Source organism: Thalassophryne amazonica, chromosome 16 (genome assembly GCF_902500255.1).
Source record: "Thalassophryne amazonica chromosome 16, fThaAma1.1, whole genome shotgun sequence".
In the NCBI taxonomy this organism is placed as follows: Eukaryota; Metazoa; Chordata; class Actinopteri; order Batrachoidiformes; family Batrachoididae; genus Thalassophryne; species Thalassophryne amazonica.
The window spans coordinates 14150051-14178004 of NC_047118.1; the positions used below are offsets into that span (position 1 = coordinate 14150051).

Genomic DNA, 27954 nt, shown 5'->3' on the forward strand with positions numbered 1-27954 from the left:
TTTTTGTAGATCGCATTAAGGCCGCAGCTTCAGAGGCTCATTAATACTGAGACACTTTAGGTGCTTTTGCAGATAGAAAACAACTTGTCCTCGGATAGATCCATACCATCCCACCAAAACAAAATGTGTCACACTTATTCCACACTGGAGTAAAAGCAATTATCAGTCATAGAGATTGGGTCACAAAGACCCAATACCCTGCCGGTGCTGGGGTTGGAGGGAGCAGGTTGCACAGTGAAGAGACAGTGTAGATTGTAAAGGAGAGGAGGGGGAAGGAGACACAGTTGTGAATGCAGCATAACATCACATAGCCGTCCCATTCAATCCGTTAGTCTTAACGACTGATCGTCCTCTCAGTACTGGATGAGTGGGGTCAGGCTGGGTCAGAACCAGGAAGGAACAGGCAGGTGAAGGAGTAGCCTGGTCCTGTCAGCACTAGGACGGCGTTGAGAATGGGGCGGGGCTGGAGTTATGATTGACAGACTTGACGATGGTGATGACACTTGTGGTGGCCACTTTGCCTGGCGAGAGAGGCCCACGGGTCACAGTCCGGGCAAAACACTGCAGGGCCTCGTACTTGGCTCGTAGGGCATCCAATTCCAATCTCATGCTGGCATTCTCACGCGCCAGCTTGTCCACTTCCTGCTGCAGCTCCGTCTTTTGTCTCTCCAGCTCCTCCTTCTGAGTGACGCGCTTGATGCGGCAGCTAGCAGCGTAGCCCCGGTTTTTCAGGGTCCGCCGCCGTTGTTTCAACCGTACAACGTCCTCCTTGGTCAGGCCGCGCAGATGCTGGTTGAGTTCTCGCACAGACATGGCTACCAATTCGTCGTCGCTGAGCGCCGGGGCATTCTCACCCACCTCCTTCTTGACCTACAAAGAATGCAGAGATATTATAGAGCAGCGCCACACCTGGACACAATCAAAGGTGGAATAAACGCTGCTACTCAGACTCACCTTTAAAGCTTTGCTCGTCTTGAAATGAGTAGTCATTCCCTGCATATAGACAACTGGCTGGAACCCCTCAGAAGATGCACTGAGAAATGAAAAAAAAAAAACATTCTAATATTGCTGCATTGATTGATTTAGGCTGTATTACTTATGCATTGCACCCACGTGCTGTGCCAAATGGGGGGTTATTGTTTTCGGTTCCATGTGTACGTCTGTGTCTGAACAAAATAATGAAGCATTTTAATCCAATTTGGATCAAAAGTTGGTGGAACTAATGAGGATTTTCAATGTATGAAGTGATGACATTTTGAGGAAAAATGCTGGCTGCCGTTACACTAAACGCCCCCCTCCCCACCTTTAACCTCTCTCCCATCGGGGTCACAGCCTAGTGTAACCCGGGTTGGTGCCTCACTGTGCTCAAACTCACTGACATGCCAAAATACCCAAAAATTCCTGCCAGTTCTCTGTGTGGAGAAATGAAGGCGTACAGAGGCTTTCAGCATCAGAGCAGCCTGACCTGGTTGCAGAGTTTGAGGTCATAAATTATGACACATGAGCTTGGAGAACTGTCAGAAAAACTGACAGAGAGGTGACATATAGAATTCTGACCCCCAGGTTACTTTTCAAGTATGGAAAAGCTCTTCCCCATCTGAACATCACTCACTCACTCATCTTCAGGGTTAAGGGTCGCGGGGGGCTGGAGCCTATCCCAGCAGTCATACAGCGTGAGGTGGGGTACACCCTGGACAGGACACCAGTCTGTCACAGGGCCACATATAGACAAACAAACACACTTACACCTGCACACACACCTACGGACAAATTTTAAAGTTTCCAATCCACCTAACCTGCATGTCTGTGGATTTGAGAGGAAGCCAAAGCACCCGGAGAGAAACCATATGAACACGGGGAGACCATGCAAACTCCACACAGAAAGGCTCCAGGCAGGAATCGAACTCATGACCTTCTTGCTGCAACAGTGCTAACCACTAAGCCATCATACTGCCCCATTTGAATATGTTTAAATAATTATCCATTTTTTTTGTCTTATTGGAGTTGGGTCACTTTTCCATAGAGGGGGGTCAAAATTCCATAGTAGAAGTCCATGAGGGTGACTTTTCTACCCGACATGGCGTTGACTACATCTAATGCATATGATTCCAATGAATTGAAAAATATGGAACCAATTCTCAAGTGGAACAGGTTCTCTAATCCCATCACTACAGTTGAACAAGCGTACCTAATGAAGTGGTCAATGAGTCCAACCTTAGGCTTTTTTTCTAAGTGTGCTGACACATGATACCAGCAGAGGGTGACATGGCACTTGCTAAAGAAGTACCGTCTTGAATGTAGTTCACTAGACCAAACAACATCACAAACGGGCAGCTTCCTCTCTATGGTATTTAATCTCTTGCTGCCTAAGAGACTTTTCGCCGGGTCAGTTTTTAGAAAAGCCTCTCGTGTGCTCGTTACAGTGCAGCACATGCTTGCGAGGCTGCCGACATGGCCAAAAAAAGATTGAGGGCTGTGATCCTGTGAAAGGCACATAACCCCCAAGGCTTCATTTCAGACCAGGCTGACTAAAAGAGCAGTGTTCCATGCTCCACTGTTACCATGGAAACGCCCTGCAAATGGGTGTGGGAGTGTGCGTCACATGGTCACCAAAAGGGTAAACAAGTCTCATTCAACACACAATTTGGCCTACACACAGTAGAAATAGAACAGGGGTGTTGCACAAACTTTTACTGATAACCAACAGGAACAAAAAGTGCTTCAGTTTGCCGATGACGTTTTCCCATTCACCTCAACATCAGTTTCTCATCTCGTTTTGTTATGTAACGTGATGTGTGTTTGCCCACAGAGAAAAGGCCGTCCACATCATCCAAACAGACCATCACATCAGCACAACATTTATAGGTATGCTGAACTTTACAAGGCAGCAGATACGCATGTGGAAAATTCCAGGAGATAGAGTGTCACAGAGAAATACTTTCCTTTATAGTCACTGATTTATTTCCGAGCTGAGACAATGTACTCGTCGATGTAGTTCTGCACCTCACTTGGATCCCATTACACTGGGCTTTCCTGGTCTGCTCTATGCCCTTATTTAACTCTGGCGGATAAATTTAGCCTGTAGCACTGACATAAATTTCTGCCAACTAAACAATTTAAGTGAGCATGTGATAAGTGACGCCTCAGTAAGTGGGCAAATATTCTCTGCAGGCCTGTCAGCTGTGTCTTTAGAATGTTGTTTTTGGATGCTGTTTAAAGCAGGTTTTATCACAAATTAGCACATTTTACCTGCAAATATTTCCACTCAGGAATTTGCAGTTTTTTTCCAGCTACAGTCTCTGCATAAATGCAAGAGTTTAGTGAACATCAAAAGCAATTTCTAAATACTTCTTATTCGAGCAAATCATTCATTTTGACAACATGCATCTATATCGTCTATCTATGATTATTTTAATCCTACATAGATGAGAACGGGAAAATCCCGATTTGAAAATTGAAGAGATAAGCAACAGGAGCACCAACCAAGTTATCTAATTCAGATCCATATAAACTCCAATCTAAATACAGAATTGCAAAGATATCAAGTCTGTTAGTGTTTCTGTATAAGATTGTTGGTACTTTTTTCTTCATTTGTTAGTAAATGATCTAATTTAAATGTTATTTTCAAAATCTAAAAAGAGGATTTCTGTATGTTTTTATAAAGAATGTGTTTGCACTATATTAAAGAAAGTGACTAGACTGGGGGAAAAAAATGGATTATTTTACTCGTTTTACTTTCCAGTTCCATCTTCATTATCATTTTTAATGATGTCTTATCTGCTTCTTATTCTTTCAGTTCTTATTGCTTTTTTATTGACTGTAGCACTTTCAGATTAATTTCAATGTAAAGTGCATTATCAATAAAACTTGTTATTATTATTGGATATTTCAGATCGTATTGTAAAGCTTGGCTTCCTTTTCATGTCAACCCCAGCACAATGTCTGACACATAGGTGTGTCAAATATTTCAAAATGTTTCAAAGCAGTGTTTCAAGTTTATTTGTGGGAACGAAGAAACGGCTAAACGTTTTGGCACCATCCCTGCTTGGTCCCACCGAATAATGAATGATGAATAATGAGCCACGTAGCATGTTTTTTTGTTGTTGTTGTTTTGGTGCGAGTCTAGTTCTTCAACAAACGTGGGAGAATAGTGGCTCTTCGAGGCAGATTATTCAGCTAAAGAGGTTCATCTTTGAGCGTGGTGCTAATTTCAAGAAGTTCAAATTTAGCAAAATCAGCACGGGGAGGTTTGTGTATGAGGTACTACGAGGACAAACTAGGATGTTAGAGGCATGTTAGTGATGAAGACGAGGGTGTTAGAAGCCCATTATCAGAATACCTGGAGGCTACGAGGACAGGACAGGCTATTTTGACTCCGCCCTTTCACACACTTCGTCGTGACGATCCCACCTGCTTTGTGTGCTGGATGCTGTATATAAAATAATTATTTTGTCGTGGATTAATCATTTTCTGTCAGAGTTTGGCTGTTGAAAACACCTCTAATCGCTTCTGGAATCACAGAGGACTGTTTCATCTGGAGCTTTCATCCCCTCTCTATTGTGCACTTCATGAGGTGGAGAACATATTTGGAACAGTCTAAAAAGTAATTATTTGTAGTGATTATATTGTAATGGCTTGGTAAAACAGTTGCATGTTTGTTCCTTCTTTATAGGCAGCTGTAAAAGTATGTTTATAATAGAAACATCTCATTATCCTCAATCAATGAGCTGCACTGTGTGCGCTGACGCAATCACTTGCACTCACTTGCAGTGTTTTTTTTTTTAACTGTTTGCTCAATGTTAATATATGTGGCTCATTTTTCAAATAATTACTGAAATTTCTGACAAATCCATACATGGCTCATTGTTCATGGCTTTATTATTCAGCGGGACCAGGGCGTAAGTTGTTTTTCCCCCAAATATGCCCAGTACTCCTGCACAGTTGTGTACTGGGGAACATCTGGAGATGTCCCTTTAATGGTTCTTAATCCTTTTCAGCAATACACACAGTAAGTGATTGCGTACATGGAATAAGAGAGGCATCAAACATTATGTAGTAAAAACACTATGACATTAAGTTGGCCGAAACAACCAATTGAATGTTATGGGGTGGGTTTCCTGGGTATACTCCTTTGGGGGGGGTGGGAGATTATTGACAGGCGGTGTGGAGCCTCAGTCTCTCTCCACAGGAGCCCACAAACTTGAACCAAGGGAACAAGCTGTTTCCCTGAAATTCTTTTGGCATGCAAGTCTGTTTTTCAAACTAACAGAGCGATGAGGTGGTTTTCCCTGACCACGATGCCAAAGTTCCTTCAAACAACAACAGTTCAGTTCCAAACACCAATCATATTTTGCCACGCAAACATGATTTCAGAACAAGTCAGAGCTTCTATACTCAAGAAAACAAGCAACTCTTAAGTTTTTTTCATAACAGTAAGAGAATCTGGGAAAATACCTCAAAGAAAAAGCCGCAGCTGGCGGGTGAAGAACAAGAATGCATTCCTGAGCGAACACACATGCGAGCTCTCTCGCGCGCACACACAGGCAAGTCTTCACTGGAGAGGGCACTTGCAGTCAGACTATGTCCTGCAATGCACCCGGCTCTCTGCGAGGACTTCAGACAGTCCTACTTGTAAAAACAGCTGCTGCAAAATTCACACAATGTCTGGAATTCACAAGTGTCTCACAGCTTTCACCTGCTGAAGCAGCTCAAGAGAAGCCTGCATGCACACGTGGAGGCATCGGGAGTCCGCCGCCTTCTTTTGTGGCTACTGTGAATGAATGATACTAAAAAAAAAACCAAGAAGGGGAACTCGGAGAGTGCAACACCCCACGCCTTACGAGACTGACACAGAGTCTTGCAAACTAATTCTTCAACCATAATATGTGGTTCTGTGCAGTGCTGATATTTGATCGAGTAGCCAAAATTGAACAACTTTATCTTCGACTAACAACTCTTCCATAGTGTTATTCTTTGGCTCCAAATGGTTTGACTGCGACTGCTGACCTTGCGTTTAACCTTTCAAAGTTACTCAAGGTCAAAAGTCATATGACATATTAGTCTTTAATAGTAGCCAGAGGTGCATCTTTATCCAAGTCAATAGAATTCCCATTCCAAATATTCCCCATACACAACCAACAGCAGCCTTGGTCACCAGTGGGACTCTGTAATTAGCAAGATGACCTGAAAAATCTCCTACAAATAAAAGTCCTACTTTACATGTGCCTACCTGAACAAGCCCATACTGCACTGTGCCAATATTACTATTTCACCTGATAGATTTATGAATACCAGCAAATTATTATGTTAAAAGATGTCAACACTGCCCAAAATATGAGGTTCACTATGTTACCTATACCTGAATCCAAAATTTCACAGACGAAAATGCAGTGTTGACAGCGTTCTTGGCAAACGTTCTGCAGATCCACTCACTCACTGACTCCATGGGCTCAAATTTTGACTGTAGCCTGTAACTATGCCTTTTTATCAAATTTTCCCCACTAAAATCAAATCACTTTGTCCTTGGCTGATCCTCGATGATTCTACAAAGTCTGGTCCACAGACAAACATACAGGGCCAAAAACAGTCCCCCAGCATGTACTACAGATGTACGCACATATAATTATGTCATTCAGAGGGCTCATATTGTACACGTTTCCAGCAAACAAATGTAGGTCACTAGGTGACAGAGTGAAACCAAAAATAGACCCTTCCCGTCTGATCTTGCAGGTGAATGAGCAGTCATACTGGATGACATAAACAAAGCAAAAGCACGCGTCACAAGCCATCAGTGTTTTGTTGTTGTTTTTATAATGTCCCATGCATGAACGTGGTCGATTTAAATGATGTTACAAAAATACAGGAGACAGAAAGGAAATCCTTTGTTCATTTGCCAGCATTTATGAAGGAAGACAGAAGGACGATCAGAGACATTTCCGGTTTCCCACGAAAATCAAGGCTGGTATCAGAGTTGAAGCTGCTTCTTATCAGGGTGTGTTCTGATGACTTCTTATCAAGACAAGGTATGTACAGTGCATCCGGAAAGTATTCACAGTGCTTCACTTTTTCCATAATTTGTCATGTTACAGCCATATTCAAAAATAGATGGAATTCATCCCCCAGAGTTCACGTCAGTATTTATGCACCCACCAACAAACATTGCAATATACTTTAGTCACCTTTCTTTAGTGTAACTTTCTTTTTCTTTACTACTATACAACTCTTGCTGCTACAACAAGTGATTGTCCCTCCTGTGGGATCAATAAAGTTTATCTTATCTTACCCTAAGCACACACAAGATATCAAAGGAGTGGCTTCAGGACAACTCTGTGAATGTCCTTGAGTGTCCCAGCCAGAGCCCAGACCTGAATCTGATTGAACATCTCTGCAGAGATCTGAAAATGTCTGTGCACTGACGCTCCCCATCCAACCTGATGGAGCTCGAGAGGTGCTGCAAAGAAGAATGGGTAGAACTGCCCAAAGATAGGTGCACCAAGCTTGTGGCATCATATTCAAGAAGACTGGAGGTTGTAATTGCTGCCAAAGGGGCATCAACAATGTACTGAACAAAGGGTGTGAATATTTACGTACGTGTGATTTCTTAGTTTTTTTTTTTTATATAAATTTGTTAAAACATTTTCATGTTGTCATTATGGGGTGTTGTGAGTAGAATTCTGAGGGGAACAAAATTAATTTCATCCATTCTGGAATTAATTTACTCCATATGTCTTGCTATCGCTATTGCTGTGGATAAATGCTCAAAATAGGTACCTTTTGCCAAGGCAACACGAATAGATCATATTTATGTGAAGTCATTGGGAAGGCTGTAAACACCACAGACCAAGAGTCTTCAGCCCTACTCGCGAAGTGCACCTGTCCTGCAGGTTTTCCAACTTCCCCTCCTCCACCTTCAGGTAATTAAATAAATATGTTCAGTGACATAGGAGCGGGAAAACATGACGTTAATTAATGAGGTAAGGGTAGAACCAAGAGCCATGAAGAACATGGACATTTACATCTGGAGTTGCTTGAGGAAGGGCATCAGACATAAAACTTGTGCCAAGACAACCCTAGTAAGCAATTGGACAGTGGCTACGGTCTGTGAACATGGAGAGACTGTATAAATTCATTCATTCATGTTCTATACCTGCTTACTCCAATCAAGAGTCACAGGGGGTCTGGAGCCTGTCCCAGCAGTCATAGGGCAAGAGGCAGGGTACACCCTGGACTCCAGTCTGTCACAAGGCCACATAGAGACAGATAAACACATTCACACCTACGGGCAATTTAGAGTCACCAATTCACCTAACCTGCATGTATTTGGAAGTGGGAGGAAGCTGAAGCACCCAGAGGGAATCCAGGCAAACATGGGGAGAACATGCAAACTCTAGATACAAAGGAACAGGGCCCAGTTTCATAAAGCAGTCTAATCTTGTTTAGCCGAATAAACTCATTTAGTTGATGATTTTTTTTTTTATGTTAGTTGTTGCACAAAGCACTCAGTCAGCTAGCTAAGCTAACTTAGTATTACCCAACTAAAGTTGTTAGCCTGGTACAGAGGAGACTAATCTTATTGTAGTCGACAAAACATTAGGGTCTTACCTCAAAAAATGGCGGCTATCATGTACTAACACTTGATGGAACACTCAAGAGCACCCCTACGTTACTCATATTCCTCCAAAAGGAGCGTTTCCTCCGCGTTTGGCCATAGTTGTAGCAGACGACTGTCATGATGTGATTGTGACAGTTTTCACATTAGCCACCAGGCATCACTGTTACGCTGAGCAGTGTTGTGTGCACAAAAAGGCTTGACAGAAGTATAGAAGAAGAAACTGAAGCATGAAACTGCTAGCTAAGTGCTAAGCATATCATTCTGCAGTTTGTATGAGTCCATAAATGTTTAAAAAAGGCAGTTAAAACCCTCTGGTGTCCAAGGGCATTTTTTGGACAGTTCACTTACCTGGCATAAATGTTTTATTATTGCTGTTAAAAGCTCACCCTGCATCCCACAATCAAGTGCTATGTCTCTTGTTTCAGGACAATCTGTACTTTCAGAATATATATGCTATAGTGGTGTTTTTATAAGTATGATAAAGATTTACAATCAGAAATAAGAAAGGAAAAAATAAAGCGGCAAATAATTTTCACACATTTATTAAAAACACACAGCAAACTATAATAAGCAACTATTTTGACACTTAAGGTGCTACAAAGGTAGTTTGGGGTCTTGTACAAAGAGAATGTACAAAATAAATGTTCTAACAATAAACACAAATGCACATTTTGAACAATATATACAAAATGGTCCATGTGTTTTGTTTGTCTTTATGCCACATCTCAAAGCAATTTCTGTCTGCTATTACACAAAGGCTTACAACACAAACTTTTTAATTCTATGGAGTTGACTCCCTCTTGGATTACTTGCAGTGACACTCTTTGGTCCACCACGTGAGGTTGTATGAGACCCTCTTATGCTGATCACTTCATTCATATGCGCAACGCTGTGCTTTTACACATGGAGCCAGCAGCCAGAGGCCTGTTCAAACAGAATTCACATCCCAAATAGTAACATATCGCTGCTCCTAACAATCTTTGGGATACCATGTGACACTGCTCTGCCCTACGATTGGATATTGGAAAACCATGTGACGGTGAACAAATTCCGATTGGACACTCACATTGAGCACATCATCACACAGCTTCTATGTGGAGTACAAACATGGTGGATGGGTGGCTCAAAAGTCCGCGGAGATCACTTTTCAGCAAAAAAAAAAAAAGTTTCTATCTCATATCATTAAAAAGTTATTTATAATTTAGTAAAACTTGTACTCAGCCATCATATACGACGGCGTCGGCCCCAGAGGGTTAATGAAACAAAGGCTGGACAGTTGATGACAACAACCAATCTGGAAGTAAACAAAACTGCTGCGCATTGGAGCTGTCTCTTGGCAACAGCACACGCAAGGCCGTTAAGCCTGTGAAAACCGTCAACTAATGTAAAACGGCCAATCTACAAGTTTAGCCATCGATGTGAAATGGTGATTAGACGGATAATGTTGGACGACTAACTGTAGTCGACTAGGTAAGTTTAGTAGACTGAAAGATTAGACCGCTTTATTAAACTGGGCCCAGGCAGAAAATGATCCCATGACCTTGCTGTGAGGCAACCACTAAACCACTGTGTATAAATAATGATGACTGTAATCCCGAAATAGTGAATGAAATATTTCTGTTAAACCCCTTGAATTAAATCTGAAAGTTGACGCTACAAGCCCATCTCAATTGTTTCATCTCAACTCCACTGTGGTGGTGTACCGGACTGTATGTAACGTGTGTCCTCTGTCACAACTGCTTATGTTTTAAAGTCAAGCATGTGGTCAAGTTCAGTCACAGCAGGTAAAACGGTGGGGCCCAACCTTCTGCTAAAATAAACAAAGCCTGATGCTCGGGTGATAAATGCAGACTACACTTGTCTGGATTCTTTTCTTTGCTCCTTTTCATGTCTGGGAGCACCTTAAGCAAACAGCAGACTTGTTGCCGGCTTCCAAAGCCAGATCGACTCCTCTCAGAAAGCTTTTGCTTTTCTTGCATTTTTCTCAGAGAGGTGGGGAGATTTTTTTTTTTTATTTTTTTTTTTTAATGCAGACTGGGGATTAGTGGCATTCTGCTCTTTTTCCAGCGCAGCACATTTGCTGGGATATTTGCGTGAAGGAAATGGAGAGCATAGCTGAGCGGTGAGTCATGCTGTTTACTGGTAAAAGCGAAGACCAGCAGCAGGGATTCACACCCTCCCATATCTGACGTTTCCTGGAAAATCCCGTTGTTTCACGGGGAGGAAGGAAAAGTACAGAAAACCTTGGAAATGGCTGGCATGACCACCGGAAGGTTTGGGCGGAAAGGGAGGAGAACTGACTGAATGTCTGAGCAATTTTTCCCAAGTAGGGACGCTGGGATTCAAAGATATTCCAAGTATGCTAAAAACAACCAAATGTCGCCTCCCTTTAAAAAAAAAAAAAAAAAAAAAAAAAAAAAAATGCAGCTGGGAGCATCTAAAATTTCAATAATAAAGTGAAGAATCCCCCCATCCCCCACCCCGCATGATATGTAATCTCTAAAATCTCAATTTTCAATAAGGCATTCAAAAGGATCCAATACTTTCCCACAATTTTGAATTGAGATTTCAGGGATTCTCCTACAAAACAGCTGGCTGAGACACTGGCACAAGAAGCCTTTCAGGGTTATAAAGGGTTAGTTTGTAATGACGCCAGCTCGCCATTTGAGTCACGGTGGCGTCAGCAAATTTTAAAGTCAACAAGGACTCTCAATAACACCATTCAACTTGAAAATCAAATAAGTAAGCAAACAAACAAGTAAACCCGGCATTCCCGTGTGTTTGAAGATAGTGAGCTGGAAACGAGACTGAAACGCCTAAAGTCGCTGTGGGTGTGAGCGGTTCACTCCCCGTCGTGTCTGCTACTGTGTGAGATCAGGGGACTACAACTCAAATTAGCTGAGGCCCACACAAAAAGCAACATATGAGACAAGAAGCGGTGCCATTAAATTCACTGAGAAAAAAAAAGCATGTCTGCACAATCATCACGCAGTGTTAAAATTAACACTCTTACCGACTTGATACAATTCTCATGGTTCCAAGTTCAAGTTACACTGATACTAATTCTACAACTTGCGTCTCACACTGAAGTTGTGAGACATCAGTGAAAAGGACACTCGTGACTTTATAGAGAGACATAAGAACATTCCAAAATGTACATATTTATATGATTTACCTGCGTTATTCTTTCTACGTGATTTATGTGTATGGTTCTTGTTCTTTATTTTTGTTGTAATATGTGATAAATATCTTATCACGTCTGTTTATGTATCAAGCCCTGTGATCTATCTGTATGAGCCCTCATCCTTTGAACTCGGGTTGATACAGATACATCGAGGCATGATACAGGGAGTGATAAACAGACATGTGATAAGGTATACCAGCCCAATCTCACGTTTTTGTCCTTCTGTTAAAAAATTATTCAAATTTTTGTGACTTTTATTTTTTTACTAACTATTACTAACCATACTCTGACCCCCAACCCTAACCTTAACCACAACCTAACCCTACTCCTTCCCCTAAACCTAACCATAACCACCTGACCCCACGCTACACTTTTAATTACGTGCACCCATCACGGAATGAATTAGAATAAATTTGCACTCCCATGACAAAAATGTATCACTTTTTGTGACAATATGAAGAACCAATAGATTAATGTATATTTCGTGTTGCTGAATCACGACATGCCGTGAGACTGGGTTGGGTATACTTAAGGGAACTCTACGTTGGCCCAGTGTTAAAGGGGCTTTAAATAGTGTTACATGCACCGTTATCTAATGATGGTTGAAAGTGTATTTTTAACACTTCAGAGATTACTTTAATATAGTTTTGATTTAAAAAGTATAATTATTGGGCGAGATGAATCCACAACCTTTTGGTTGAAGAATGGCACAAATATCATAGCACCACCACTTGAAACTCACATTTCTCAGTCTATTCATGGATAGAGTTAAACCTACACTTTCAGAGAGTTTAACAAATAATAATTAAAAAAAACAATAATTGTGAAATCAATAATATCTTACAGTTTTTTTTTTTTCTTAAAAGGTGTGGTCTGCTACACTGACTCAGTTATATTTGCACGCTAAAATGTTTGTCTTAAATGTTATGAAACAAAATGGAATGCAAAAACTTCAAGCAGTATGTTCAGAATGTGGAAACTTTGGATCCTCAAACCAGTTATTGAACATTTCAAGTGGCATTACTTCATGCTTTTACGTTTGTAAAAATCTTTTGTTCTACTGTACCTGACCTAGGACACTGACCTGTGAGGAACCACAGGTTCTAAATGCAATGATTTGTACTATACACGGAGGACAGCTGACTTTTGGGGAAAATCTGTTTACAGTTATGCTACATTTGCTAAGTATTGACATAATAGTAACTCCCTTCGGCTGCTCCCTTGTTTGCACTCGGGGAAATGTCTTGGCTTTTATGAAAGCCTTTATTAAAGGTTTAATCTCTTTCAGTTGTGTTCAATTTTCTAAAATGATTTTTTTTTTTTTCACCAATAAGCTTTTCTGAAGCTGCTTAACCAGTACAATATTCCATGTAAAGAAATTACAAATAGCTGAAGTTTTATACAACCCCGATTCCAATGAAGTTGGGACGTTGTGTAAAATGTAAATAAAAACAGAATACAATGATTTGCAAATCCTCTTCAACCTATACTCAATTGAATACACCACAAAGACAAGCTATTTAATGTTCAAACTGATAAACTTTATTGTTTTAGTGCAAATATTTGCTCATTTTGAAATGGATGCCTGCAACACGTTTCGAAAAAGCTGGGACAGTGGTATGTTTACCACTGTGTTACATCACCTTTCCTTCTAACAACACTCAATAAGCATTTGGGAACTGAGGACACTAACTGTTGAAGCTTTGTAGGTAGAATTCTTTCCCATTCTTGCTTGATGTCAACAGTCCGGGGTCTCCATTGTCCTATTTTGCATTTCATAATGTGCCACACGTTTTCAATGGGTGACAGGTCTGGACTGCAGGCAGGCCAGTCTAGTACCTGCACTCTTTTACTACGAAGCCACGCTGTTGTAACATGTGCAGAATGTGGCTTGGCATTGTCTTGCTGAAATAAGCAGGGACGTCCCTGAAAAAGACGTTGCTTGGATGGCAGCATGTGTTGCTCCAACACCTGGATGTACCTTTCAGCATTGATGGTGCCTTCACAGATGTGTAAGTTGCCCATGCCATGGGCACTAACACACCCCATACCATCACAGATGCTGGCTTTTGAACTTTGCGCTGGTAACAATCTGGATGGTCTTTTTTCTCTTTTGTCCAGAGGACACGACGTCCATGAATTCCAAAAACAATCTGAAACGTGGACTCATCATACAGCACACTTTTCCACTTTGCGTCTGTCCATTTCAAATGAGCTTGGGCCCAGAGAAGGTGGTGGTGTTTCTGGATGTTGTTGATGTATGGCTTTCACTTTGCATGGTAGAGTTTTAACTTGCACTTGTAGATGTAGCGACAAACTGTGTTAACTGACAATGGTTTTCTGAAGTGTTCCTGAGCCCACGCAGTAAGATCCTTTACACAATGATGTCAGTTTTTAATGCAGTGCCACCTGAGGGATCGAAGGTCACGGGCATTCAATCTTGGTTTTCAGCCTTGCCACTTACGTGTAGAAAGTTCTCCAGATTCTCTGAATCTTCTGATTATATTATAGAATCTAGATGATTGAATCCCTAAATTCCTTGCAACTGAACGTTGAGAAACATTGTTCTTAAACTGCTGGACTATTTGTTCACGCAGTTGTTCACAAAGTGGTGACCCTCACCCCATCTTTGCTTGTGAACGGCTAAGCTTTTTGGGGATGTTCCTTTTATACCCAATCATGACACTCACCTGTTTCCAGTTAGGTGTTTTTTGAGCATTCATCATCTTTCCCAGTCTTTTGTTGCCCCGTCCCAACTTTTTGGAAATGTGTTGCAGGCATCCATTTTAAAATGAGCAAATATTTGCACAAAAATAAAAAACGTCTATCAGTTTGAACATTAAATATCTTGTCTTTGTGGTGTATTCAATTGAATATAGGTTGAAGAGGATTTGCAAATCATTGTATTCGGTTTTTATTTACATTTTACAACATCCCAACTTCATTTGAATTGGGGTTGTATTTGCACTGTGACAGTGTTCACATTAGATCAAAGGTCTTTGTTTTTTTGCTTTTGTGAGACTCTGTTGAGACACAAGTCTGCTGTTTTGTTCAAAGTGTGAACATGTTAATTCTGGGTTTGGGGTCACATGCATACAGAAAGTATCTGGAGTTGAATCTCCTGTCTGGGATGTTAGAGGATGGACAGACTGATTAATTCTGTCAGGTCTGCAGCAACCTCACAATTTCAATTTATTTTCATTTATACAGCACCAAATCACAACAGAGTTGCCTCAAAGTGCTTCACACAGATAAGGTCTAACCTTACCAACCCCCAGAGCAACAGTGGTAAGGAAAAACTCCCTCTGAGGAAGAAACCTCAAGCAGACCAGACTCAAAGGGGCGACCCTCTGCTTGGACCATGCTACAAACATAAATTACAGAACAATTCATGGACAAATATACAAGAAATGCTATTGGCGCACAGGACAGGAGGATTGCCAACACGAATACAACTCCCATCTCTGGATGGAGCTGCACCTTAAACAGAGAAAAAAACAGAATCAGGCATCAGAAAGACAAGAAATACTGTATAATTTGCCAGCATTAAACAACAAGAAAAACAGAAGAAATACTACGGTGATCGCCGGCCACTAGCCCTAAACTTCACTAAAAGACCCAGAATTTAGGTAAAGTTGAGGCCGCAGCCCGCTCCAATTGCTAATAAATGAATTAAAAGAGTAAAAAGCGTAAAAATCTCACAAGCTTTTACTTTGAAATACAGGCTCTTATTGTGGAAGTACGTATTGGTCCAATCACCTTGGTGTTTTTACGACTTGAATCCTCATGAAAAAATACATAAGTAGAACAAAAGTCAGCTCCTTGTGGATTTCAACTGATGCTCCGGATGCACAAACACACAGAGGCCACTCCCCTTTTATTATATGGATGATGAAACCTGACAAAAATGACACATGACCTTAAAGCCATTAGGAATGTGTGCCGTCCCACCCCTAGTTAAATTACACTTAGAGAGATGAATCAACACTGATATAATCAACTCTAAACAACTCCAACATTGCACAACATTTAACATTAACAGTTCTGAAACATCTGACTGTCATTTTTTTAATATAATTGCACAAATGAATCTGAATCTAACTTTTACAAGAAATTTAAATGACCGAGAGAAGGACTTTGTTACAAGAAAACAGATCAAACGTAGGCTTAATTCTCCTTTCTGACAAACTAGCTGATGTTTTACATGTTTTGCAGAGAATTCTTCTCCGTTTCCCTCCAGCATGAAGCTGTATATATATCTGGTGATGCAAAAGACAAAAGCTGCTCTCAGCATCTTCTCTCCAATCACAGCCACAGAAGCTTATATCTCATTCAGAGTTGTCTGGGTGTATGTTGGCTTCCCTCACTTGTCTTTGCAGGATCACTGTTTTGTAGAACTGCCGACTCCAGACAGATCTTAATAATTGATGTAAATGAAGTCCAACACTTTTCAGCAACTTATAAATGTTCATGTATCCATCACCTGACTTGTTGAGGAAAAAAAAAAAAAAAAACTGTGTGAAAGAGACAACTTACTGTAAATTCACAGCAGGGCTTTTTAATTTCACTCTATGAAAGAAAGAACTGCTGTTGTTGTTCAGTAACTGAAAATTTTATTAAATCATCTGATTACACAAAATTGGTTCATCAAAAAGACAAGAGGCAGTTACATCCCAGATTTCAAGAATTCATGGATTCAAGAAGTGCATAATATTTGTCTTATGTCCAGTGTTCGGCAGCATGGTAGCCAAGCAGTTAGTGCACTTGTCTCAATCAGGAGATTCCCAGTTCAAGACCACTCCTGCTCATTGGCACGGTAACGTGGAGTAGCATCAGGATGAGCATCCGGTGTAAAACTTGTGTCAAATCAGCATGCAGATCCACCACGGGTCTACTGTAGCGACCCTAAGTGAAAAGAGAGAGAAGCTGAAGGAACTTACTATGTCCAGTGTTGATGTGATGAGGAAGACGTTTAGCAGTGTGGCACAGCTGTGTTCAAATGGAAGGATCTGCAGGTCAAATCCCAGTTACTCGTATGGGCCTGAAATTGAAGTTTGCTATAATTACTGTTGGTCTTTTTTTTTTCCTTACGTCCAAGTCACTTTGGGCAAAAGTGTCTGCCAAATACATAAATGTACTGTAATTACAGGTTATGGATAGGACCAGGGGTTAGGTTTAGGGAAGCAAACTAGTCAGTATGTGGTGCACATTTGAACAAAAGTGCCAGAACAATAACTGTTACGCAATTCATTTTCTGTCAGATCAACAGTACCAGCCACAATAAAATGATAAAATTCACCTGGGGCGAGTTTGCAGTGAGGTGACTTCACTATGAACCATTTGTGACATAAAAGAAATTATCTGTTCTTAATGGTGAAAAGTGGTCACATATTTTACAGATTTATCCTCATCTTTATCAAGCAGAAAGCCGACACTCCCTCATAAACTGTGTTGTACAGAGGGGTGTTTCTTGCCTACCTCAAAACACAAAGCGCGAGATCGCAAAAGAAGCCATGTTGCGTTCTGCTCCATCGCTGCTCCAGTCAAACATTTTTGGACACAATTTCCCAGAGAGGGAACATTTGACTGGTATGGTATAAAGCATTGAATGGTCATGCACCTACATACGAGGTCTCTTAGATAATAAACCGACCCTTTTATTTATTTTTTTTTTAACTATATGGATTTGAATGACATGCGATTACACCAATCATGCTTGAACCCTCGTGCGCATGCGTGAGTTTTTTCATGCGTGTCGGTGACGTCATTTCCCTGTGGGCAGGCCTTGAGTGAGATGTGGTCCCGCCCTCTCGGCTGAATTCCTTTGTTTCACACGCTGCTCGAGACGGCGCGTGTTGCTTTATCAAAATTTTTTCTGGACCTGTGAGGAATATCCGAGTGGACACTATTCGAGAAATTAAGATGGTTTTCTGTGAAAAGTTTAACGGCTGATGAGAGATTATGGGGTGTTTCTGTCGGTGTAAGGACTTCCCACGGAGCGGGACGTCCTGCAGTGCTTCCAGGCGCTGTCGTCGGCCTGTTTCGACCTGAAAACATCCTAATTTAAGGCTTAATTCACCCAGGACATCGTGAGAGAACAGAGAAGATTCAGAAGAGGCCGGCATGAGGAATTTATGCAGACATTCCACTGTTTAAGGACATTTTTTTAATGAAAGACGTACGCGCAAATTCGCCGAGTCGTTTCCGTAACGACTTGGCAAATCTGTGTGCACCGCGACAGGAAAAACACCTCCGTGTTGAAAACCATTTGTAGAATTCAGGCGGCTTTTAATGGCTTTCAACAAGTGAGTAACTGAGAAATTGTTTAACAGCTTGGGCATGTTCCAACTTGCCCGTTAAGATTTCCAACGGAGGTGTTTTTCCTGCCGCGACCCCCCGCGGTCGGGTCCAGCCCGACATGCGGCTCTGCCCGCACGTTCTTTCATTACAAAATGACCGTTAACAATGGAATGTTCGAATAAACTCCTCATGCCGACTTCTTCTGAAAGTTCTCTGTTCTCTGACGACTTACTGCGTCAACAGAGCCTGAAATGTGGAAGTTTTCAACTTGAAACGGCGAGACGCTGCCGCCTCGAAGCGCAGATCGCCGTCAGGCGCCGTGGACCGTCCTTAAAGCGACACTACCAGACCAAAATCTCTCATCAGCCGTTAAAATTTTTACCGAAAACCAGCTGAATTTATTGAATGGTGTCCACTCAGTTGTGCCTTACAGTTTTGAAAAAAATTTTATCAAACAAAGCAACAGTCTCTGAGCCATTCCTAAACAATGAAAAATATCGACGAGCGGGTGGACGACTCCTCACTCAAAGACTGCCCACAGGCGAATGACGTAACCGACAGGCGTGAAAAAACTCTCGCATGCCCACGAGGGTTCAAGCATGTCTGATGTAATCACACGTGATTCAAATCCATATGGTTTTTGAAAAAATAATAAGGTCGGATACTTTTCTAATAGACCTCGTATCTTGTTGAACTTTTGGAAACTTATGTACCTTCTGGTATCTGAAAACCTGTTTATTTTCTGCTGTTTATAATAAGTTTTATCTTGTGTAATTATACCTTCTGGTTATTATGTTTATTATGTTTGCATTTGATGCTCAATTTTGCTTGTTTCTACAAATTGTTTTATTGTTGTACCTTGATGTTTTATTATGTAGAGCACTTTGTAATATTTTTCAATTTGAAATGAGCCATAATCAGACTTTTTTTTCTGTTCTTGTTTTGCATGCTTGAAAATTCTTTGTTACAGTTTGTTAATTTATGGTTAGAACAGCCTCAGCATTGAGTCACCCCTCTGAGTCTGATCTGCTTAAGGTTTCTTCCTCAAAAAAGGCCAGAGGAAGTTTTTTCTTACCACTGTTGCATACATGCTTGCTCAAGGGGGTTTGCGAGGTTAGATCTTAACTTTATGAAGTGTCTTGGGGCAACATATATTGGAATTTGATGCTATGTAAATAAATTGAATTGAAAGTGCTATATAAATAATAGTAATTATTACTATGAAATAGATACTGACAAGTAAATATTTTACGAATACATACATACATATATATATGTGTGTGTGTGTGTGTATGTATATACATGTGTGTATGTATATATACAGTACGCAAGATCAACATAATATGCAAACTTTTACAATGACATAACTGATGTAATAAAAAAGTATAATTTCTGAACATGTGGACAGTCATATACATTTTTTGCTGGTCATATCACAGCTCCCGGGGCAGGAGGTTGACACCATTGACTGAGGGAGATGCAGGACTGGTATGATTTAAATCATCCAATTTAAGTAATGATTAAAATCGCTGTAAAAAAAAAATTAAAAAAAAAACCCACCAAAAATTTTTTTTTTTTTTCTTTTTAGAAATCAGTACTTAAAATGTGAAATCAGTACCATTAATTAATGGTACTTGTATGTTGTGTGTGCACCTTTATGTTTTAACATGTCAATAAAGATTATAACTAATGGCATTATTTGTATAATCTCATTTAGAAGATTGAAAATAAAAAAAATAATCTATTTAAATCAATAAAAGTCCATTTGAATAAAAATAAATTAATAAAAAATCATTACTTTTTTTTTTTTTTTTAAACCAGCCCTGGGGAGATGCACCACACACTAGTTCACACATTCACCTGTTACTGCCAGCATAAAGTCTGTTTGGCGTATTTGTCTGAGAATACTTTCACTGGTTCCAAAAATCAACAATCAAAACTTTTTTCCCCTGTAAGAGGTGCAAAACACATTACAGCAAACATGAGTCATCACATCACTAACCGCAACAATTTCATTTTCACAGCACTTTGCCACAAAAGAATTTTATATTCGACAATACTTTCATCTCTTACCACTGACCACCAAAGTAAAAAAAAGAAACAAATCTTAAGGAGAGAGAAAATGAACAATATAATGCGTGTTCAGCGGGGAATTTTCTCCTCATGTGCCCCGTCACTGTCAGACATGTGGTGGTTAAATGAGTCAGCCGCTGTGACTTCTCCATCTAAAAAAGACATCATCACTTCAGTGGAAGAACCACATGTTGGCCTCATGACAGAGCACAGCTCGCTCTCCCACAAGCAGGAGACACCCTGCACCCATGACAAAAAGCAGTAACTCAAAAGAACCCTCACAGATAAAAAATCTGTAGCCATTAAAGTGGAATAAGCAACCCAGAGAGTTTCCACGTTTTCACCACAGTGACCTTAAAAGGTCAAATGTTACACAGTAAAACATTTAAAGCAAGAAATTCTGTAGTATTTCTGAAACATAATTATAATAAAGACATACAATTAATATTAGGGAATAGTACATTCAACAAAATAAACTGTTTACAATTCCATGTGTATGGTAATTCCACAAAGACAAAATCAATTTATCAATACGATGTTCTTGTAAAACCAGGGAAATACTTATCCAAATCAATTAACTTTTAAAGTTGAATGACAGTCAGATGAGATATTGTTTTTGAAGCCTCTCTGGTTCTGGACTAATGTGAAGGCTCCCATCAGGTTATCAATAAAAGTTCCAGCTTTAATGTGTTTGTGTGCTTGTTTACATGGAGGACCAGTAAGCTGTATGTTTCAGTTCTGGAGGCAATTTACACTCACCAGCCACTTTATTAGGTACACCTTACTAGTACTGTGTTGGACCCCCTTTTGCCTTCAGAACTGACTTAATTATTCATGGCACAGATTCAACAAGGTGTTGGTCCATAATCCATACTGACATGATGGCATCATCCCGTTGCCCATTCAACCAGTCTGCCCATTCGCCTCTGACCTCAATAAGACATTTTTGTCCACACAACTGCCACTCACTGGATATGTTCTCTTTTCAGATCATTCTCTGTAAACCCTAGAGATGGTTGGGTGTGAAAATCCCAGTAGATCAGCAGTTTTTGACATTCTCAGGCCAGCCCATCTGAGACTGCCACGTTCAAAGCCAGTTAAATCCCCTTTCTTCCCCATTCTGGTGCTCGGTTTGAACTTCACCAAGTTGTCTCCACCACATCTAGATGCCTAAATGCATTGAGTTGCTGCCATATCATTGGTTGACTAGCTATTTGTGTTAACAAGCAATTAAACAGGTGTACCTAATAAAGTGGTCAGGGAGTGTAGGTTCAAGTTATTGTGATAACCTTGATTACATTACCATGAAATACCAACTCTGTCAATCCAAGACACAACACTAGTCCTGAAAGCACGAGCACTGTAGCTGTTTCACAGTATAACGCGGTTTGAAAATGTGATTTTGCCAAAGCCACAAAGACATCCTGTTCAAAGATATACAGTAAGCTTTAGTCAGTAATATTGACAGCTCTAACTTTGATGAGGAAGATTTCAGTTACTACCTAAAGTTAAAAACACAAAGGAGCATAAAATCATAAAAACAATAATTATCAATGTTATAAACTATGGATATGGAGAAGGAAGGACAGAGAGAGTCAAGTCAAATCTGAGAGCATGGAACCACCTTGGATCCTGGATGATAAACACACAGGCAGACAACCAATCCGTCCCCACAGCTCTAAAATAGCCATCTTTCTGCCACAGACAGATGAAATACGGGCGGCCCCATGGCCTTCTCCGGGCACTGGGGTTGTCAACACACAGGTACCTGGATCACCCACAGAGAAACAGACCACATGACCAAAATGCCAAAGCTGACGTCGCCTTCTGCCACTGGTTAGCATCCGATCTCACAACCGTACAGTAAGACAACTGGAAGCTCCCAAAGGATACCCAGTATGTGCTACACCCAAGTGTTCAACTCTAACAACAGTGATAATAACATAACTAAAATAAAGCTTTTCTAAAAATGTCAGAAGACTATGCCTAAGGTCAGTCTCCTCTTATAGATTTGTGATGCCCGGCTCTCTACGCTTTTGCCTCAAAAAAAAAAAAAATCGAGTAACCAACCATGGCCTGACTGGGTGTAAGCGATGGAAAAAGCAGTGCCATAGAACACTTTGAGCAATTGAGAAATTTCTTAATAGGATTTAAAAATTCATGATGTCAGGACACATTGTTATCCAATAAAGTGATTAGCTGGATGTACGTTTTGCAGAGCGAGGGCAACATTTAGCAAACGTAGGTGAGAGTGGACGTCCAGGTGCAATATGAGGTAAATGGGAGCTACAACTCTCGAAGCAGAATCCTCCTTTTAATTCTCTACAACATAAACCCCATTAAAAGCATGTTGTACTCTTCAACAAAAGACAGTTTTGAGATGTAAACACATGTATTTTAGCATCATGGACAAGTGTGGGAATAATGCTGGAGTATTGTTGTGCACATAATGGGCCTCATGTATCAACGTTGCGTACGGCGATATTTCAATCAATCAATTTTTTATATAGCGCCAAATCACAACAAACAGTTGCCCCAAGGTGCTTTATATTGTAAGGCAAGGCCATACAATAATTATGTAAAACCCCAACGGTCAAAACGACCCCCTGTGAGCAAGCACTTGGCTACAGTGGGAAGGAAAAACTCCCTTTTAACAGGAAGAAACCTCCAGCAGTACCAGGCTCAGGGAGGGGCAGTCTTCTGCTGGGACTGGTTGGGGCTGAGGGAGAGAACCAGGAAAAAGACATGCTGTGGAGGGGAGCAGAGATCGATCACTAATGATTAAATGCAGAGTGGTGCATACAGAGCAAAAAGAGAAAGAAACAGTGCATCATGGGAACCCCCCAGCAGTCTACGTCTATAGCAGCATAACTAAGGGATGGTTCAGGGTCACCTGATCCAGCCCTAACTATAAGCTTTAGCAAAAAGGAAAGTTTTAAGCCTAATCTTAAAAGTAGAGAGGGTGTCTGTCTCCCTGATCTGAATTGGGAGCTGGTTCCACAGGAGAGGAGCCTGAAAGCTGAAGGCTCTGCCTCCCATTCTACTCTTACAAACCCTAGGAACTACAAGTAAGCCTGCAGTCTCAGAGCGAAGCGCTCTATTGGGGTGATATGATACTACGAGGTCCCTAACATAAGATGGGACCTGATTATTCAAAACCTTATAAGTAAGAAGAAGAATTTTAAATTCTATTCTAGAATTAACAGGAAGCCAATGAAGAGAGGCCAATATGGGTGAGATATGCTCTCTCCAATATTTGAGCGTATATGGGGCGTACGCCAAAATGGCTGTGCTACTTGGCATTTATCAATGTGGTCGTTGGCATACGGTGCGCTGAAAATATACACCAGGTCGAGAGGTGGTGTAAATTATACACCAAAATGAACCAGAACTGGAATCCACATAAAAATGAAAATGATCAACATGATAAACAGTGCCATTATACAAATCAATGCATATGTTACATAAATAACACTTTCCTGATTATACTACATAATAATTAATACAAATCCCGCTTTTGCGGGATTGTTGGTCTCGAGCATGTTCCGTGGCCACAGCGCTGACTGCAAAGAAAGCGCTGCTAGCCTTTTTCTCCAAACTACGAGCCTGGAACCAGAGCAGCGCTGAGCTTAACTTTATGTGGTGTGACCGTTTTAGACTATGAAATTGATAATTACAACTGTAGTGTTGTCATTCCCTTCGCCTGTGCTGCAATCAGGTTTTGTCTTCTCCATTCATTTGTTACAATAAAATAAATAAAAAATACATTTTAAAAATAAAGAAATCTGAAAAATTAGGCGTGTCTTATTAATTGAGCTAGCAAATATCCACATGTCAAGAATTATTGACATGTGAAAAGAGAATACAGTGGTCCCTCGCTATAACGTGGTTCACCTTTCGCGGCCTCGAAGTTTCGCTGATTTTTTAGTCCAATTTTGCATGCTTTTTTTTTTTTTTTTTTTTTTTTTTACAGTGCATTGTGGTCTGCATGTCTGTTTATAAGAATCTTCTCGCCCAAAGAAAAAAAAGAGCGCCAACAACTACCCATATCTGTGTTCTTCACTCGGAAAAAGACACCTGCAGCGAGGTTTGACTCAGTGGAAAAAGGCGCGGCGTCAGTACGAAGAGGCGCGATCAGAGGAACTGTGAAATACTTGTCAGTCACTATTAATAATTTCTTATGTGTCCAACCTCGTAGGTTGATCGTTAAAATTAGTTAGTTCTAAAAGCCATCATAATTATTTATAGGAAAACGTTCTATTTTTATTTCTCAAACAAATGTTTTGGCCTGAAAACAGGTTGGTCTTATTTCTCTACAAAGGTTTGAACTTTGAGAGTGTTTACACATGAGAGAAAAGTGAGAAAATGTTCATGCCTGATTGAGAAAAGTGTATAAAGTGGTTTTACAGGGGTTTTTACAGCTTTAAAACGTCTATAATAATTGTAAAAAATAACGCTGACTACTTCACAGACTTCACTTATTGCAGGCTATTTTTAGAACATAACTCCTGCGATAAATGAGGGACCACTGTAACACTTTTTTGATTATACTACAAAACAATTAATACGACGGCCGCTTTTGACGCTCTATTGGTACGCGTCGTGACTGGTGGAGTTATTTTTCTTTGCCGTCTTCCTGGCTTCCATGTCGTAAAATGAGGGTGTGTCTGAAGCGGAGTCTGAATATGAATGGTTGTGTTCATTATAATTACGATTGTTTTCACCTGCCGCATTTATCAAGGTCACGTCGGGCGTACGCCAGAAATGGGCAGGTGCGCACTGCTTGATGCATGTCACGGCAACTTTGGTGTACTTCAAATTTACACCGTAAATTTAAGCCACAAGTGCGCAACGTTGATACATGAAGCCCAATGGGAATAGTCTGTACTCAGGTATATTCGCCAATAACCAGCAACACAATCATTGGTGGCACTTGTTTGGAAGCAGTCGTATAACAGCTGGAAATACGAATTTTGCCTGTTAACCCTCTGAGGTCCAAGGGCATTTTTTGGACAGTTCACGCGCCTGGCATAAATGTTTTATTATTGCTGTTAACAGCTCTCCCTGCATCCCACAATCAAGTTTTATGTCTCTTTTTTCAGGACAACCTGTACTTTCAGAATATATGTTTTTGTTGTGTTTTATAAGTGTAATAAAGGTTTACAATCAAAAATAGACAAGGAAAAAATAAAGCGAAAAATAATTTTCCACACACATTTATTCAAAACAACTGTTTTGACACTTTATAAAAGGTAATTTGAGGTCTTGTGTCTGTACAACAAAAATGTTCAAACAATAAACACAAATGCACATTTTGTACAATATATACAAAATGGTTTATGCGTTTTGTTGTCCATTGATATGGTAAACAGTGCTTTACGCAGAGAAAACAACAGAGTTATCCAGTAACATTCACATGCAAACTAGTGGAGCAATCCTGATAGTTACACACTCTTTGTTTGAGCACATGAGATTGTCATCAGAGGTTCTCCACCTGCAAAGTCTGCTTTCACTTTCGCTGTGCATAATGGCATGCTGAGTATGTACTAATAGTATGTACTCATTGGAGCACTCAGGGCTATTCAAATGGGCCAACTAGTAACACATCACTCCTGAAAACGATCTTTGGCTTTTCACGTGAGGATTGGATTTTGGAAAACCATGTGACGGTGAACTAATTCCGATTGGACACTCACATTGCGCCTGTCATCACACAGCTTCTATGAGGAGTACAAAGATGGCCGATGGCTGGCTCGAATGTCTGCGGAGTTAACTTTTCAGCAAAAAAAGTATGTTTCTATCTCATATCATTCAAGTTATTTATAATTTAGTAAAGCTTGGTCTTAGCCATCGTATACGACGGCGTCGGCACCAGAGGTTTAATTCAATACACGGGCCATGATTTTGTCAATTTTGGAATCAGGAAGCAAATTGGGACCAAAAATCAACAAAGGGGGACCACCTTAAGTGAAATTATGTATATTTTAGATGAAAACTGATCATACATTTTATTTAGGGCGACACTCCATAGCCGTTTGTGTTGCTTTCCGTAGCCGACAATCAATGTATAGCCACGGAAAGCAATGCTTTCCGCTAACCCTAACCCTGTATAGATTATTATACATAGTATTATAGTATGATATTTATTACTTATTATATTAATATAAATTATATTATATATATATTCTTATACTGGTTCCATGGCTACAGAGAGCACTGCTCTCCACATTATTATGCATTTAAAATACTTTTGTAATTTGTATTTATTTATTTTTTTAATTTTGCATCATTTCTCCATCAAAGAAATGGCTGAATGTATTTCGTAGTGTGCTGCTTCTCAGCCCTGGTGGTCTGATCCCCTTTGTCCCAGATGTTCAAAATGAAAACCTCGTGTTATTTCGAACGTCAAAAGTAGTTTGGAATTTTTCTTTTGGTGAGGGCAGCCTACACTGAAACTGCCATTTAAAGTCCCACAAAAAAGGAGATATGAAAATGTTACTTTTACATTTGGATTGTCTGGTTCCATTTCCCAGAAAACACTGAATTTAATTGTAAATAAAACCAATGAAACTGCTGTGACCAGTTTTAAAACGATTTCGTATTCGTTTTAATACATTTAAATCATAAGAGTAGGTACTTTAAATTAAATGCTTTTTAAGATAAATTTTTAAGCAGATTTCACACTGTTCAACTAATTTATGGTAAATCCATAATTCGAACAAAAATTACATCGACATTTTATTTTTTTTCCACATTATTATTATTATTTTCTATATTTCATAAACAAGAAACATCGTATTATCAAACACAACACGCGTCCACTAAATGAAACAATCCAGAAAGTGAGCACGACGTTTTTTTGTTGTTGTTTTTAAAAACACGCGGTCTGAAATTATTCGGCACGAGGGACCTGCACGCGCCAACATTTCACCGTGAGAACTTCGAACAGGAGCGTCAAACGCCTAAAAACAAACAATAATAAACTCACCTCTTGCTGTTTGTTGACGGGATTAGATGTAAAAACGTGTCCGAGTAGCTCGGCGGCACCGGCGGAGAAGTTAAGCCGACAGCGAACGAGCAGCTCGCCGTCCTCCTACTAAATTAACTCCAAAACAACAACAGTGTACCAGCATTCCACGCGCTGCTTCCGCAAGCACGCACGTCACTAGCTCCTCGTGACCGCCCCCTCCATTCATGAAAATAACTTTCTGCTGACGTCAGTGTGGGAGAGAGGGGGGCGGGGCATTTATGGGGAATCCATAAATAGAAGATGCTTTTGCTTACTTTACAAAACTAATATGCTGCCAACATTAGCAGCAACGAGTCACACTTTGTTCATGTTTAAAGTGCAAAATTAAAAATAGAAAGAAACAAGAACCTTTTTTATGATTATGATTATTTTTTTGTTTCATTTCCAACATCTCTATTTATGGTGCAACCTGGTGAAAAATGTGCATGAAGCAGCAGCCTCCTCCCTCAGCAGCATTCCTTTGAAAGAGGAAACTATGTGACACAGTAGGCCAGCAGTCACAGGATTTCTCTTATTTTAAGAGCTCTGCTGCCAACATGCTCCACGTTTATTCTGGGTAATTAAGTGCTGAATGTAAATACTCGTATGTGAAGTCAGTGTGTCCGTCTAAGGACTGCACTCCTCACCTCCCCGCACATGGTTCACGTTAAAGGACAAGTTCCTCCTCTTTTTTTCCATCTTAGTTTAGTCATGTTAAAACACTGTGAGCAATCTTGTGCTGTGATTGCTTTTGACAATCACGTTGTACGGCAGAAT

At 40.3% G+C, this 27954-nt stretch overlaps 1 protein-coding gene across 1 annotated transcript; it reads right to left on the minus strand.

The window, feature by feature from the left end:
* mafk (v-maf avian musculoaponeurotic fibrosarcoma oncogene homolog K) lies at positions 1-27330 on the minus strand. Its single transcript, XM_034190183.1, has 3 exons — positions 27157-27330; positions 955-1033; positions 1-870 (listed from the first exon to the last, which is right to left on the minus strand). The coding sequence occupies exons 2-3, from the start codon at positions 997-999 to the stop codon at positions 436-438; spliced, it is 480 nt and encodes a 159-aa protein (XP_034046074.1). The 5' UTR covers positions 1000-1033; positions 27157-27330; the 3' UTR covers positions 1-435.
* Positions 27331-27954: the final 624 nt, after the last annotated feature.